The sequence below is a fragment of the Sceloporus occidentalis genome, unplaced genomic scaffold (genome assembly GCF_023333645.1).
Source record: "Sceloporus occidentalis isolate IW3139 unplaced genomic scaffold, rSceOcc1.0.p SCAF_259, whole genome shotgun sequence".
In the NCBI taxonomy this organism is placed as follows: domain Eukaryota; kingdom Metazoa; phylum Chordata; class Lepidosauria; order Squamata; family Phrynosomatidae; genus Sceloporus; species Sceloporus occidentalis.
Genome location: NW_028317239.1, coordinates 59,677 through 73,166, shown reverse-complemented (window position 1 = coordinate 73,166; position 13,490 = coordinate 59,677). Strand labels below are relative to the sequence as shown.

The 13,490-nt window shown below is 41.3% G+C and overlaps 1 protein-coding gene across 1 annotated transcript; it reads left to right on the top strand.

Annotated features, from left to right (window-relative positions):
• Positions 1-750: 750 nt before the first annotated feature.
• On the top strand, positions 751-12,056 carry LOC149275881 (all-trans-retinol 13,14-reductase-like). The gene is made up of 11 exons (XM_089504178.1): positions 751-907; positions 2,023-2,205; positions 2,606-2,847; positions 3,386-3,587; positions 4,900-5,097; positions 5,606-5,728; positions 7,088-7,226; positions 7,864-7,973; positions 10,121-10,287; positions 11,090-11,249; positions 11,911-12,056. The coding sequence occupies exons 1-11, from the start codon at positions 751-753 to the stop codon at positions 12,054-12,056; spliced, it is 1,827 nt and encodes a 608-aa protein (XP_089360304.1).
• Positions 12,057-13,490: the final 1,434 nt, after the last annotated feature.

Here is a 13,490-nt window from a genome sequence, read left to right as displayed (position 1 = left end):
TAAAACCAACCAAGATCATACCAGAAACATAAGATTATGATTTTTTTTTTATTTTTTTTTACTCCTTAACAGCAGCTGAGTATTATACAGTTTCACCCGCCATCAGAGCCATGACATAATAACAGAGGTTATTATATATATATATATATATATATACTGTATGATATATACATATAAAGATGGCGGATAAGTTAGTCCTATAAACCTTTCGGGGTGTTCCTCAATATAAACCTACAGCCAAGGGGACACCATGAAAATGTAAAGGGACCACACAGCTATCGTATGTATTAAAGCGCATTTAATGACTGGCCCTTTTTAAATCATTTTCTAGCAGTGCCCGCTATGGATAATTCTTCACCCTCCTCTTATAATCATCTGGCAAACAAAACAGGCTTTATCGACGTGGGCTATTATTTAACAGTCTCTCAACGCAGCCGGCAGAGCTTCGCTGTGTAACACGCCTCCTCTGCGTGATTTGAGCATCAGGAGACCCGGCTACACAGGAAGTGCTCCGACACCTGTCCAAGGCCGGCCCATTCTCTGTAAGTTAAAGAGCGTCAGGGAGACAGCAGCTCAGAGACAGACAGACTGCAGATCAGGGCACAGAGACTCCCAGACAGACTACAGCTCATAGTACAGAGACTTACAGACAGACAGACAGACTGCAGCTCAGGGCGCAGAGACTCCCAGACAGACAGAGACAGACAGACTGCAGCTCATAGTACAGAGACAGACAGACAGACAGCAGACATGTGGCTGTACGTGATAGCAGGTCTAGTTCTGACCCTTATTATACTCAGGAAGTGGCTAGGAGCCCGGGGCCCCAACCCCTTGGCCGTGGACACCAGAAGACCCCCAAAGCCGCTGGTTTGTGATAAAGCGCTGAGGAGAAAGGTGATAAAAAACGGTAATGAAACAATCGCCAGTTCAATGGAACCCGCTGAACTCTTGCTGTGTTATTGTGTGTTTAGCGCGGTGAGTTACAGTTACGATTGCCTTTGTCATTGCTGATAGGAAGCTATTTTCATTAATAAGTCACCTTTATGGTAAACTCGTACATCCCCGGCACTCATAGTTATGCATAGTCAGCAAGGCTCGTTCAATCGGCTGGTTTTGTAACGCTGATCCCTTCTGACAAAGCACTGACAGCGGCTGGGAGGAAACAAACTAAACTGCGATTAAAGGCAGCCTCCCGGCTCCTTCCTGATTGGCTTTTGTTGGATGCTTTTTGGGTCGGGGTGGACGAGCTTTGCTTTCTATGTGGTTTATATTTTTTCTGTAAATTAACCTTATGTTTTGACCTTTGTAATGTTTGAGGCGATGTCACTGTGACGCTCCAAGTGACCTGCAGCGTGTCAGACATGCTTTGGACTGGAAGAGACGATAACTAAGTGGCCTTTTGGATTATGGTTTTCTCGGCCTTGCAGATGTATAGAAGGATCCCCCCTATATATTTAGCCTCCCCCTTAGACTTGCAGTAGATGTGTTCAGCTAAACAACCCAGACCCCCATCTCCAGAAGCATATTGGAAGTTCAGAGGAGGGCTACTAAAACGGTAAACGATTTGCAGAATACAAATGATCAGGAAAGACAAAGGGATCTCGATATGTACGGCTTGCAGGAAAGAAAAGAGAGAGGGGAGATGTGATAGAATATAAAGGGATCTAACAAAGTACAGGTGGAAAGTTTATTTTAAAGGAAAAGAAACTTTGGAACAAGAGGTCATAAAACTAGAGGGTCAGAGGCATAGATGTAATGTAAGGTAGAACAGCCTCCCAGCAGAAGGGGTATAGGTTGAGACAGTAAGAGAATTACTAATTAAGGTTTGGGTCTTTAAATGAGGTCTTTAAATGAGGAAAATGTGCTCCCTTTTTACACCTCTATGATATATCTGGTATTATAACCCATGTCTCCCAGTTTGTCACCATGTCCGTCTTCTGCTTCTCCCATTGCCTTTTCTTCTTTCCTTGCCACGTCTCTTTTCCCTCCTTTGCTGATCTTATAATCTCTTTGCTTTCGCAGTGTTCTCCCCAGACAAGGTCCCTCAGAACCTAGATGCCATCGTCATTGGCAGCGGCATCGGAGGCCAGGGAGCTGCGGCCCTCCTTTCCAAGGCTGGGAAACGAGTACTGGTCCTGGAACAGCTTGGCAAACTGGGAGGCTGCTGCCACACTTTCAATGAGAAGGGCTACGAATTTGACGTGGGTGAGTAAACCTAGTTGGTTCCAGCTTTTGTGTGCCGCTATCTTCTGTGGCGCTTATCAGTGGGTGTTGGGACAACAGAGTTTGGTAAAGTATTTGAGTTAATTGTTCTGATTACTTAACCTGATTCTCAGGTTATATCTGAATGTTCAACTCTCTAGGGTCACAAGTGTCTCGAGCAACAGTTTCTGAGGATACTTTAGTTGCTGGTCACTCAGATACTGTACAGTAGCCAGAAAGCCCAAGCCCAGAGGGACCAGGCTCAGTTAATGAGCCGATTGAGAATTAAGGGAGGTTTTTTTTGGTTTTTTTTGTTTTTTTTTGAGAATAATCTAAACATTTCGAAATAAAGCTTAGGAATTTCAGTAATTGAATAGCAGTTAAGTTTGCTCGTTCTTTTCAGGCATTCATTACATCGGGCAGATGAATGAGTTGTCCCCGATGCGGATACTGGTAGATCAGCTGACAGGCGGGCAGCTGCAATGGTCAATGATGGATGACCCATTTGATGTGGTGTTACTGGGAAACCCAGAAAACGCTCGACGGTATAATATGCATAAGGGGCAGCAGGTGTACACAGAGGAGCTGATAAAAGCCTTCCCGGGGGAGAAGAAAGCCATCCTCAACTTTATGAAGCTAATGAAGGTTCGTCTAACATTGGACAATTCTGTAGGTCACCTGTATCATCACAATCTGGAAGGGATGGACACCATATCGTCCATATCTACTGTCTGGGTGATGCTGCAGTACAGTACCTTATGTGCAACCCCACAGTGATCCTTATATCCCTGTAATCCTTGTCGAAATACAGTCATGGGACTGCAATGGACAGATATCTGCAAATCCATTAGGCTACCATGCTTCCTGATAGCAGTGTGCTATTCACCAACGGGGCCACGCTGTTATTTATACATGTCTCTTCGAGCGTAACGCTCCCGAGGATTAATCATAGCTGGCCGCAATTTTTATGGTATGGACCATGTCTGATTGGGAAAAACTTGGCATTTTTATATTATGTCATACTGTACAAAACATGGTTGTATTTTGGTAGTGCTTTTTTTCTGGAAAAGTTTTTAATCCATTTAATTTAAATACTAGTCTGTTTATGGACGTTGTACATATTTTTGACCCTGGATCATGCAACGCTGGATCCACAAGCACTAATAAGTGTTTCATTCTACAGAATGTATCTGGTCGGGTGCGAGACATGGCCATCTTGAAGATGCTACCACTTCCACTCGCCCGATTCCTAATCCGCACCGGCCTTGTGAAATGGTTCTCCCCGTTTTTCCAGTATGCGGACAGGAGCGTTTCTGAAGTAATCAATGGGCTGACTGACAACAAGGAGCTGCGCGCTGTATTAAGCTACATTTTCGGGACATACGGTATGAATTGGTCTAGGAAGTTACTCGGTGATATATCAAGATCTTGGCAGAGGTATAAAAGTTAGTGATCTGGGGTAGAATAATAACTAGTAGGGCATGGCAGAGGAATTTGGTGGGAGACGTAGTTTGAGAAGAATGGGTTGAGTGAGTGTTGGATAGTAGGGGTTCTATAATGATTTGCTTTTGGTACAGTAATGTAGACTTGAATGAGATGTCTTAGTCTGCTATGAAAGCTGGTTTAGGGTGCCCTGTTGAGTCACGTTTTATTACCCTCGTGAATACACAACACATGAGACTTTTTCTTGTTGCTCTGTAGTGTGAATAATTTGTGTAGGAAGAGTAATCTCAGCAAATAGGGCGGAAAGAAAATGGTTTTATTGAAGATGCCGGCTCGATAATTTTATTAAATTCCCATTGTATTTGGGCACTGCCGTTTTTGATGAATTATATCATACTGTGTACAGACCTTAAACTTTATGACTTATATGTATGTCCAGTGATAACATTAGCATGGCCATGTTTTAATGCATATAGTGAATGTTTTAAATTCCTAGTAATAATTGTGTAGATCTCTATTTTATGGACACCCATGGGCCAGCGGTTGCCCGAGTAGCTGATACGATACTAACTGTGATTTAAGGGTTTAGAGGTAAGATGGAATATAAGTGGACTGGCAAGTGTGAGAATGGATCTGGATTTGTCATCTTTGGGATGGTTTATGACATGAAATAGAAATTAGTGGATATAATTAGGGAACGGTTTTAAAAAGACTAGGAATCTAGCAAGATAATTTGGCATAGTTATAGGCGAGCAGGCAGAACATGTATGCTACAAATGGCTTTTGCAAGGCAGATCGACTGTGACTGATGTAAAGATGGGCCCTGAAGTGAAAGGATATTTGTCAGGGTGAGGTTAGGTGGGGCTGTAGAACGGTCACAATGAATTAACCATCGATGCATCGAATGAGATTCCTGTAAAGCATGAGAATAATGACGATAATGACTTTACACAGGGTGCTGTTCCAACTACTCTACTGGATTTCACAAAAACGTAACTAAATGCTGCATTAGAAACATTGCTAGTGCTGGCCAATTCCCAAAGCTTTTCCAGAAACAATTCTTTAATCATGTAGAATGTTGCTTAATTTATAACTTATGCCAGGACAACGCTTGTCTCAAAAACAAGATTATACGTTGTTGCCATAAAATCTGGAGAGGCTTCTTAAGAGGAGCGCAATTAATGTTTTCTCTCAGTGGAACAGCACCTTTAATTTAGACTGTTGGTATCGATTGCGTGTCGTGTGTCTCCTCAGGTGTGTTCCCGGATAAGGGCAGTTTTGCTCTGCATGCCGTGCTGATTGATCATTACTTGCGTGGTGCCTGGTACCCTACTGGTGGAGCCAGTGAGATTACCTACCATCTGGTGCCCACCATTGAGAAAGCAGGAGGCGTTGTGCTGTCCAAAGCAACGGTGGAGCAGATCCTTATCAGCAAAGAGGGAAAAGCATGTGGTAAGTATAGAAGAGCGTCAACAAGCTGTCATACGGCAGATACCGCTCGCCTTTCTGTCCTACAGGGAGATAACCTACATAAAAAAAACAGCAGGGAAACTGCGCAGAAGTTGCGGTGACGGGGGCAGGATGCCTACCCAAAATGATTCAGGGTAACTTGCATACAGATGTCCACATGGGAAGGCAACAACAGGGTTTATAATGGACCTACCAGTAACAGCTCCATACGCCTCCCCTTCCAAACGCAGGGATCGATGTTCTGTGCGGTCTCTATGAATATACGCTTTGCCATCATACTAATGACGGCACAAATGGTACTATCTTGTCTATATTTTGAGTTGAGGCTTTTCCCAGCAATGCAATTAAAAGAAAACCTTTATATGTGTTTATGTTATGCATATTTACACGTGTAACTATGGAAGACCTGCTTCTTTCTATATTTTGAGACATTCTCAGGCATTATTTGTGTTATTTAGTATTAAATATACAGATTTTTTTTTTTCGACAGGTGTTGTTGTTAAATCCAAAGGACATGATGCTATGAATATCTTTGCCCCTGTTATCATTTCTGATGCTGGAATATTCAACACATATGAAAAACTCCTACCTCCCGCACTGAGATCCCAGCCAGGTACGGTATGTGGGGAATGGGGAGAGCATCACAGGTCTGCAGCCGTGAAACCTCCAAGTATTGTCTGCTAGGAGCTTGTAGCTGACAACGTTTCTATAGGCAACGAGTTATTATTTTATCCTTAATGGAAAAATGCAACATATTGCAATGATAGCCCAACCTAACACTTGACTAGGTCAGATCTGGCACCAGTGCCACCTAATTTTCTTTATGGATAGCCCAAGTGATGAACATGTGATGAATATATATATATATATATATATATAATGTTTTTTTACCAGTATATTAATTATTCACAGATATTCAAAAGTGTTAATTAACCTCAGCCAAACTGGATGGGCCAAATGGTTCTCCACCGCCATCGAATTGTATGTTTCTATGTGGGGGGCTGTAAAGCTTGAAAACAAACTTGATTCTGGTTTTATACATACTGTATAAAGAACATAATACAATTGTTGCCCCTGAAATGATATATTTTATTTCTAGTATTTTCTTACACCTTTTCCATTTTTGGTACTTTTTCCACATCTGTTATTCTTTTTTATTTTGTTTTTTTTTTGCAGTAATTGCTGCATTATACGTTTTTGCTAATGTGGGTGCAGTGATGTGTTTTTCCATCACCATCTCCCCTAGTGTAAATCTAAACGGAGCAGACCCTGTGGTCCTTCCTACAATCTAGCCGTATGATATGGCCTTTTATCTCTTACTGAGATACCAAGATGGTTCTGCAGTTGTCTGCAAACAGCTTCCCAGGATTTTTAAACCAAATTTCTGGGAATGAAACCAGAGAACATTATATTGCTCCTCTAGACTATATTTTATGTGGATTTTTATACCTCCGTTCTGTATAATGAGATACATAATTTAACATAGTATAACCCCACCACTGGAATGCCATATAATGCTGTGTTTACCGTGTTCTTAATCTAAAATATCTGTCGCTGCACATGTGTGATAAACTGACAAACATTTTGTGATTGCCTAATGGCAGTAAAGCCTCCTTAGGTCTTTGGGCCCCTGCTAATTCTCCGGGCTCCTCTGCACCTCGCATTTCATGTCATTCAGTTATGGAAGCCTCAGTCCAATTAACCGCTCAAATAGTTGCCTTCACTAAGCCGTACGTGCTTTCAGGATAGGAGTAGCCTAGTGAAGTGCAGGAGATGATGGAAACGCAGTGGCCTGAGGAGGACATGCTTTAGAACAATAGTTCTATAGGCTGTATACAGGGTATATACTCTAGACTCGGTCTGTATTCTGTGACAAATCGAGCCTAAGGGGTATCAGAGCCACCAGGCAGTTGGGTTTTACTTTGCATTTCTTGCTCTGACATGTCTGCTTGCATGCCTTGCCCCTCCGCAGAGATCCAGAAGCAGCTGGGAACTCTTCGGCATGGGCCCGGGGGCTTCAGCCTCTTCATTGGGATTAAAGGAACAAAGGAAGAGCTTAATCTCCCAGCCTCAAACTATATCTTCATGCCGGACACAGACCTTGCCAAGTTGTAAGTACAGATTCCGTCACTAGAGCCGAAGACTTTGTGTCTGCACGATGTAAAATATAAATCCAGGCACACCAAATGTATTACGGCATCATATGGGAACTCCAATAATTCATCACAACACCTGCAATCCGGTAGTGGATTCCAATTGTGTAAACGCGAACAGTAATTTTCTGTCTTAAATGAGTTGATTTTCCGTGGATGATCAGTTGATTTTGTTTGATTATCCCTTTTTAATAATTTATGCAGATTTCAAGGAAAAAAAAGATCACATTGTGGAGGTTGAAGCAATTAAACAATATTTAATAACTCTATATAAATATAACATTTGTTTCAAGAAACTAAATACAGAATTTAAGGGTTGTTTTTTTTCAACCCTAATAATCCAAAGGAGGTTATGTATGGGAAAAGTGATACTGGTGTGAAAAGTCACCATGTCACCATAGCAACCAGTGGAATGTTCCATTGATTGATATCGTAATAAGGCTACATTTCAAACATTGTATCAGAAAAATCCTTGCTAAATGATCACTAATAATGAAAATGTAAAATGGGTGAATACATCCAATTCTGACAGCCAGCTTCTCATTACAGTGCCCCTCCCCATATTACTTTGTAATAGCTTTTCTTTTTGTTACAGAGAGAAACGTTTCCGTGATGCCCAGCCCGATGATGCCCCAAATTACATTCCAATGTTATACATCTCCTCCCCTTCTGCAAAGGATCCCACCCATGAGGAGCGCTGCCCTGGTAAGCTCTCCCAGCTACATGCCCAGCCCTGCCCTGCCCAAAATAAATGAAATGCATAGAAACCCCATAAAGGGAGCACAGAAAGAATGCAGTCAGGTTGTAAATGCTGTCCCTTATCTATGGTACAGTAGAGACATTCTAGTGGCTATATGTGGAACTGCAAGTAACACACAAAATCTTCAGATAATAGATGTTTATTACACACCTGTCACCATAACAGAAAATTAATTCCTGACACCCACAGCACACTTGTAACTCCTGTTATTACTCGCCTGCAAAGTATTACACAGCCAGGACACTTAAGAAGGTAGCAATCCATGAACATGGATTGGCAAAATGTAACATAAATCTGGGGGGATAAGCATGAAAGTTATAAAATAAATGTGGAGATTAAAATCTGGAGAATTGCTTACTGAATGGGGACCTTATTCAAAATGATCCTCAACCAGTGTGATTCTGTTAGATGGGTAAAGATGCAGAGATCAGAGCTGGTGGTCTAGAGTAGGCGATCAGCAGCACACATTGCCTTAGGGAAAGTATGCCTTCATTTTACATAATCATATCCTTGGCTGTCTCCAAATAATAATAATGGGGCCTTAGGGAAGCCTCCCTTGCTGGCCCTCACACTGTCCCCCAACCTTCCACCAGCATCCAACTGTGATATCCCCCTGGCTGCTGCATAGTTCATTACCTTCCGATATACAGCACGGCAAAAGAGGGGCTCCAAGGAACAGCAGCCGTGGGCCCCTAAGCTAAGGCTAGGCCAGGAGTAGTTACCCTATTTGCCCTATGTTAAAGATGGCCCTGAAAATATCCACACAACCAATTGAGCAACCACTTCTTTAGTTGGAATATTGCTGATCAGGAAGCACCCTGTCAGTGGATCCCAGGGATATCATCGCTGTGGAGTGTCTCGCTGCATTGACAGGGTGTTTAACCCCTTCAGGACCAGGATTTGGATACTAAGGTGTCGCTAAAGGACCGGAGCCGTTTTTGTGTTTTTGCCATGTCTTTCTTCAACTGTAATTTCTCTCTTATCAATTGGTGCACCCACACAAATCATATATTGTTTTTTTCAGCACAAGTAGGGCATTCATTTGAAACCATATTAAGCTGGGTAGTACATTGTTTTGTTTGAAACATACCAATTGTACACACATTGAACCAATGGGAAAAAATTATCCAAAATATATTCATTAACTTGTCCTTATTTGGAAACCACCCAATATGGCCAGGATTTTTATCTATTTTGACCAGTATAGGGCAAATATTGCAAGGCATGCATCACGTTTTTAAAATGTAATTTTTTTTAAATTTGGCATGGTAGTCTAATAACTGCAATAGTTGTCACAGATACTGATTATCCCCCCAAAATTATATGTTTATGAATAGTAGATAAGTCAAGGTACAACTAGGGTCATTTTGACACTTTTCAAACAGGGATTTTATCGCCAATTGCTGACAAATTTTGAGGTATTTTTATATTTTTGGGGTTTTTTTTGCATATGTTGCATTGTTGCTTTAGATTTCATATTATATTTTGTATAGAATAGGTGCAACTGCAGAAAAAAAAACCCAATTGTGTTCACCAACATCCCCCGGTTCCAACAAGGCCTCACATACATGGTTCATGCATTTTTTTGAGGAAGCTATGAGGGCAAAACGGGAACATGCGCATTTTAGTTTTCAAATTTGGAATTTTCAGAAATTGGTTTACTGGGCCCATATCCCATTTGGGAGATTTTGGAAGCCCCCCACTGTAAATTACCCCATAAAAGCATATATTTATGAACAGCAGACAAGTCAAGGTATTCAACTAAGACAGCAGCAGCAGCGCCCCCGCGATCACCACGATTGTGGCGATGTGGGGGCGGTTTTTGGGGATGACGTACCTGGTACATCCCGATCTACCTGTGACCAGGAAGTACCAGGTACGTCCTGGACCTCAAGGGGTTAAACTTTAGGTTATCATTGTTTTCAAACAATTCTGTAGTTTGTAGCTCACGTGATTAAACACATTTTCCATCAACAGCCCGTTCCTGACTGTATATGTTTGTATCTTTTTAAACATTTTAATCTTTTTTGGAAATGGTCCTTTTTAGTAGCTATTAGTTGTGCATTTACCCCCTTTTGGTTTAAATAAACAGGGAAATCAACTCTGACCGCCCTGACCTTCACACCCTTTGAATGGTTCGCGGAGTGGAAGGATAAGAAGGTGCAGAAACGCGGGGCGGATTATGAAAGCACAAAGAGTGCGTTTGCAGAAGCCATGATGGAGACCGTCATAAAGATCTTCCCTCAGATCGGGGACAAGGTGAGGAAGCAGCATATTCTGCAATATTTAGACTGATCCTTGTGGGAAAACTGTGACAAGCAAAACAAAGAAAATGTATACAGTTACCTGAGCAGATACAAGATTAACGGACTTCTCCTGAGATGAGTCCTCATTAAAAAGGATGAAGGGATTTTGCCAAGTCATTTGTGCTCCTTAGATCACTCCTTAGATCCTCAGATCAAGGCAGCATGTCCCCACATATGGCTTACCTTTCATCCGTCTTCTTTCTTCGCCTTTCAGGATCATCTCTATCTATTCTTGCTTGGTCCTGTCCTTACTTCTGTGAACCTCTTACCAGTTTATTTCAGCTTCATACCCACAGCCCGCTGATCGTGTGCCCTCTGGGATGCATGCTGTGTCTGCAACAAACTATGAATTACTTATTTAATCTCATTCTGTCAGAATGTCCCCTACTTTTACTCGTTTTAACTGCTCGTTAAAAAAAACAGCCAGTTAATAGAAGGATACAAACTATTCTCTTAATACCCCACGACTGCTTTCTAAATATACATTGTTACCCCCAGTATTGAGATCTCCAGGCCATTGATTGCTGGATGTGACATTTAACATGAAAATCCAATCATTTTATGCTCAAGCAATCCCTTACCTCCTGTCTCAACCCCCCCATAACCTCCTAATAGATTTTAAGCTTCTACTTTTTCTACCGGTATCTTAATTCTTAACGCTATTGTAATAAATGTTTAACTACAGGGTCTGCGCAAGTCATTTTGGGAACGATGAATGGATCTCAGTCTTGTTTATGGTTCTGTGTACTTTTCAGATTGACTGCTACACCAGCGGCTCCCCACTTACCAACCAACACTACCTGGGTGCATCAAAGGGGGAGTTCTATGGTGCAGACCATGATATTTCCAGGATGGATCCAGAAACCACGGCTGTCAACCGGGCCAAAACACCTATAAAGGGACTTTATCTGACAGGTTAGCATACCACCCAGGAGGGTAGAAAGCTCTTCTTTTAGCAGGTGTTGCTTTAGTGACATTATCGAGAGCTTTTAGATTATTTTTGTTATACTGGTAGCTTTTATTTACCGCAGTGGTTTATTCTGACCTAGGTTGATTGAGGCGACATGTCCAAGGTGGGGCAGAAGCCCGTGTGTCACCAAAATGGGGCAGATCGCCCTATTGGCCAATCAGGCTACTCTTACAATCTGTAGTTACTTTAAATAGAGAGGAAAAATATCTCAAGGGTCTTTGCTACCTATGAGTAGTACATGAGCAGCCACTGCAAGAACAGAGGACAGAGTTAATTTATGTGTCTATTCCCATAACTAAAAATGAAAATATAAGCTCAAAACTGAAACCACTGTATAATGTTTAAAATCGAAATACGGAAAATCCATTCATTTTTCAATACATTTTCATAGCGATTCTAGCTAAAGGGATGGTTAGTGGCCCCTGCTCAATAATCAATGTTCCAAATCAGAAGCCAGACAAGGATGGAATTCCATGTTTTTTAATTAAGCAAAAGTGTAAATTTTCTATAAGAAAAATGTCTCCTAAATGCACAAATCATGCTTTGATCATCTGACCAGGCATTCTTTTCTCGGAAGTGCTCACAATCTATCGTTCTGTGTTACAGGTCAGGATATCTTCCTTTGCGGGTTTGTAGGGGCACTGAACGGAGCTGTGGTCTGCGCGTCTGAAATCTTGGGCCGAAATATTTATTTAGATCTGCTCAGTTTGAGAAAGAAGATTATACACAACCAAGACAGAAAATCGGAGTGATTAGAGATCTGATCACAAAGACAAGTGGTGGGATATCGAGAACAGGATTTGGACGTGGCATAAGGATAGTAATTTGCCAATAAAATCCCCCTTACTTGTATTCTTCATCAACTATTCACGTCCTTTGCCATACCTTTGAACAGTTACTGTTTAAAGAGGCCAAGCCTTGTATCCCATTCCAGATGTAACGCATTATTCCATTACCTTACATGTTTATACATCTTTGGCATTCTTATGCAAAAGCTCAAATTATATCACTATACCAAATACAATACTGTCATAAAGTGCCTTGGAAATCCACATTAGTGATAAATTGCATATTCGTAATACTGAAATTCTTTAAACCCAATGCTATTCTCTTAGCATATAAGTTTTTCTTAAACAATAAGAGTAGATCAAATTATGACCGTGGGTCGGTTATATAGAGGAAGAAGTATTTTTGTAGTGTTTCAATTATGTATATTATGCACTAATACAATAGACATCTATATTATTATCATCAATCAGAAAGGTACTAGTACTGTATCTGTACCTTTAAATTCCATAGTGTGCTGTAACATACAAAGATATTTACTAGACTGTAAAAGCCTTGTTACTCGATACTTCTCATATTCTTTATGTATGCTACAGACTAACACAGTAGCTTTTGCTCTCATTAAATACTGTATTTGCTTGATTAGAAGACAAGTTTTTTTTCAAATAGAGGTCTGACTACAAGACTAAGATCCAGATCCCCGCAGCACTGCAGGGGACCCGGATCCTCCTCTCTGGCAGCCTCTGCTGCTGCCGGCACTTCCTCTGGGGCATGACCTTCCGGTGCTCAGTCATTGAAGCCCCGGTGAAACTAACGAGCAGCAGAGGTTTTCAGGGGCGGGGGTCCCATGTTTAGAGTGGCATATAGGGGGTTAAAAGGCATTTCTGTAGGAAGAGTGGCATATAGGGGGTTAAAAGGCATTTCTGTAGGAAGAGTGGCATATAGCGGGTTAAAAGGCATTTCTGTAGGAAGAGTGGCATATAGGGGGGTTAAAAGGCATTTCTGTAGAAAGTGTGGCATATAGGGGGGTTAAAAGGCATTTCTGTAGGACGAGTAGAAAATAGGGGGTTAAAAGGCATTTCTGTAGGAATAGTGGCATATCAGGGAGGTATAAGGCATATCTAGGGGCAGAGTGGCATATAAGGTATATTTGGGGGGTAGAGTAGCAAGCCCTGGGGCAGGTTGGCAAGTAAAAGGAAATAAAATCATATTTCTCAATCATAGTTTTTATTAAATATGAAAAAATTGTTTACATGTGAATTAATATTTACTAGTAAAACTTTTTTCTTATGGGGTAGTCTTATATTCAGGCCTTTTTTCCCCCTAAATTAATAACATTTTGGGGGGTTGTCTTATAATTGAGCAAATACGGTATTTTGTCCATCTTTTCACACTACGGT

Excerpts from the sequence above, each read along its gene's own strand:
- LOC149275881 (XM_089504178.1), top strand. The coding sequence starts at position 751 with ATGTGGCTGTACGTGATAGCAGGTCTAGTTCTGACCCTTATTATACTC. Across the intron at positions 908-2,022 it reads GAGAAAGGTGATAAAAAACG|TGTTCTCCCCAGACAAGGTC; the intron begins GTAATGAAACAA and ends TTGCTTTCGCAG. Across the intron at positions 2,206-2,605 it reads GGGCTACGAATTTGACGTGG|GCATTCATTACATCGGGCAG; the intron begins GTGAGTAAACCT and ends CGTTCTTTTCAG.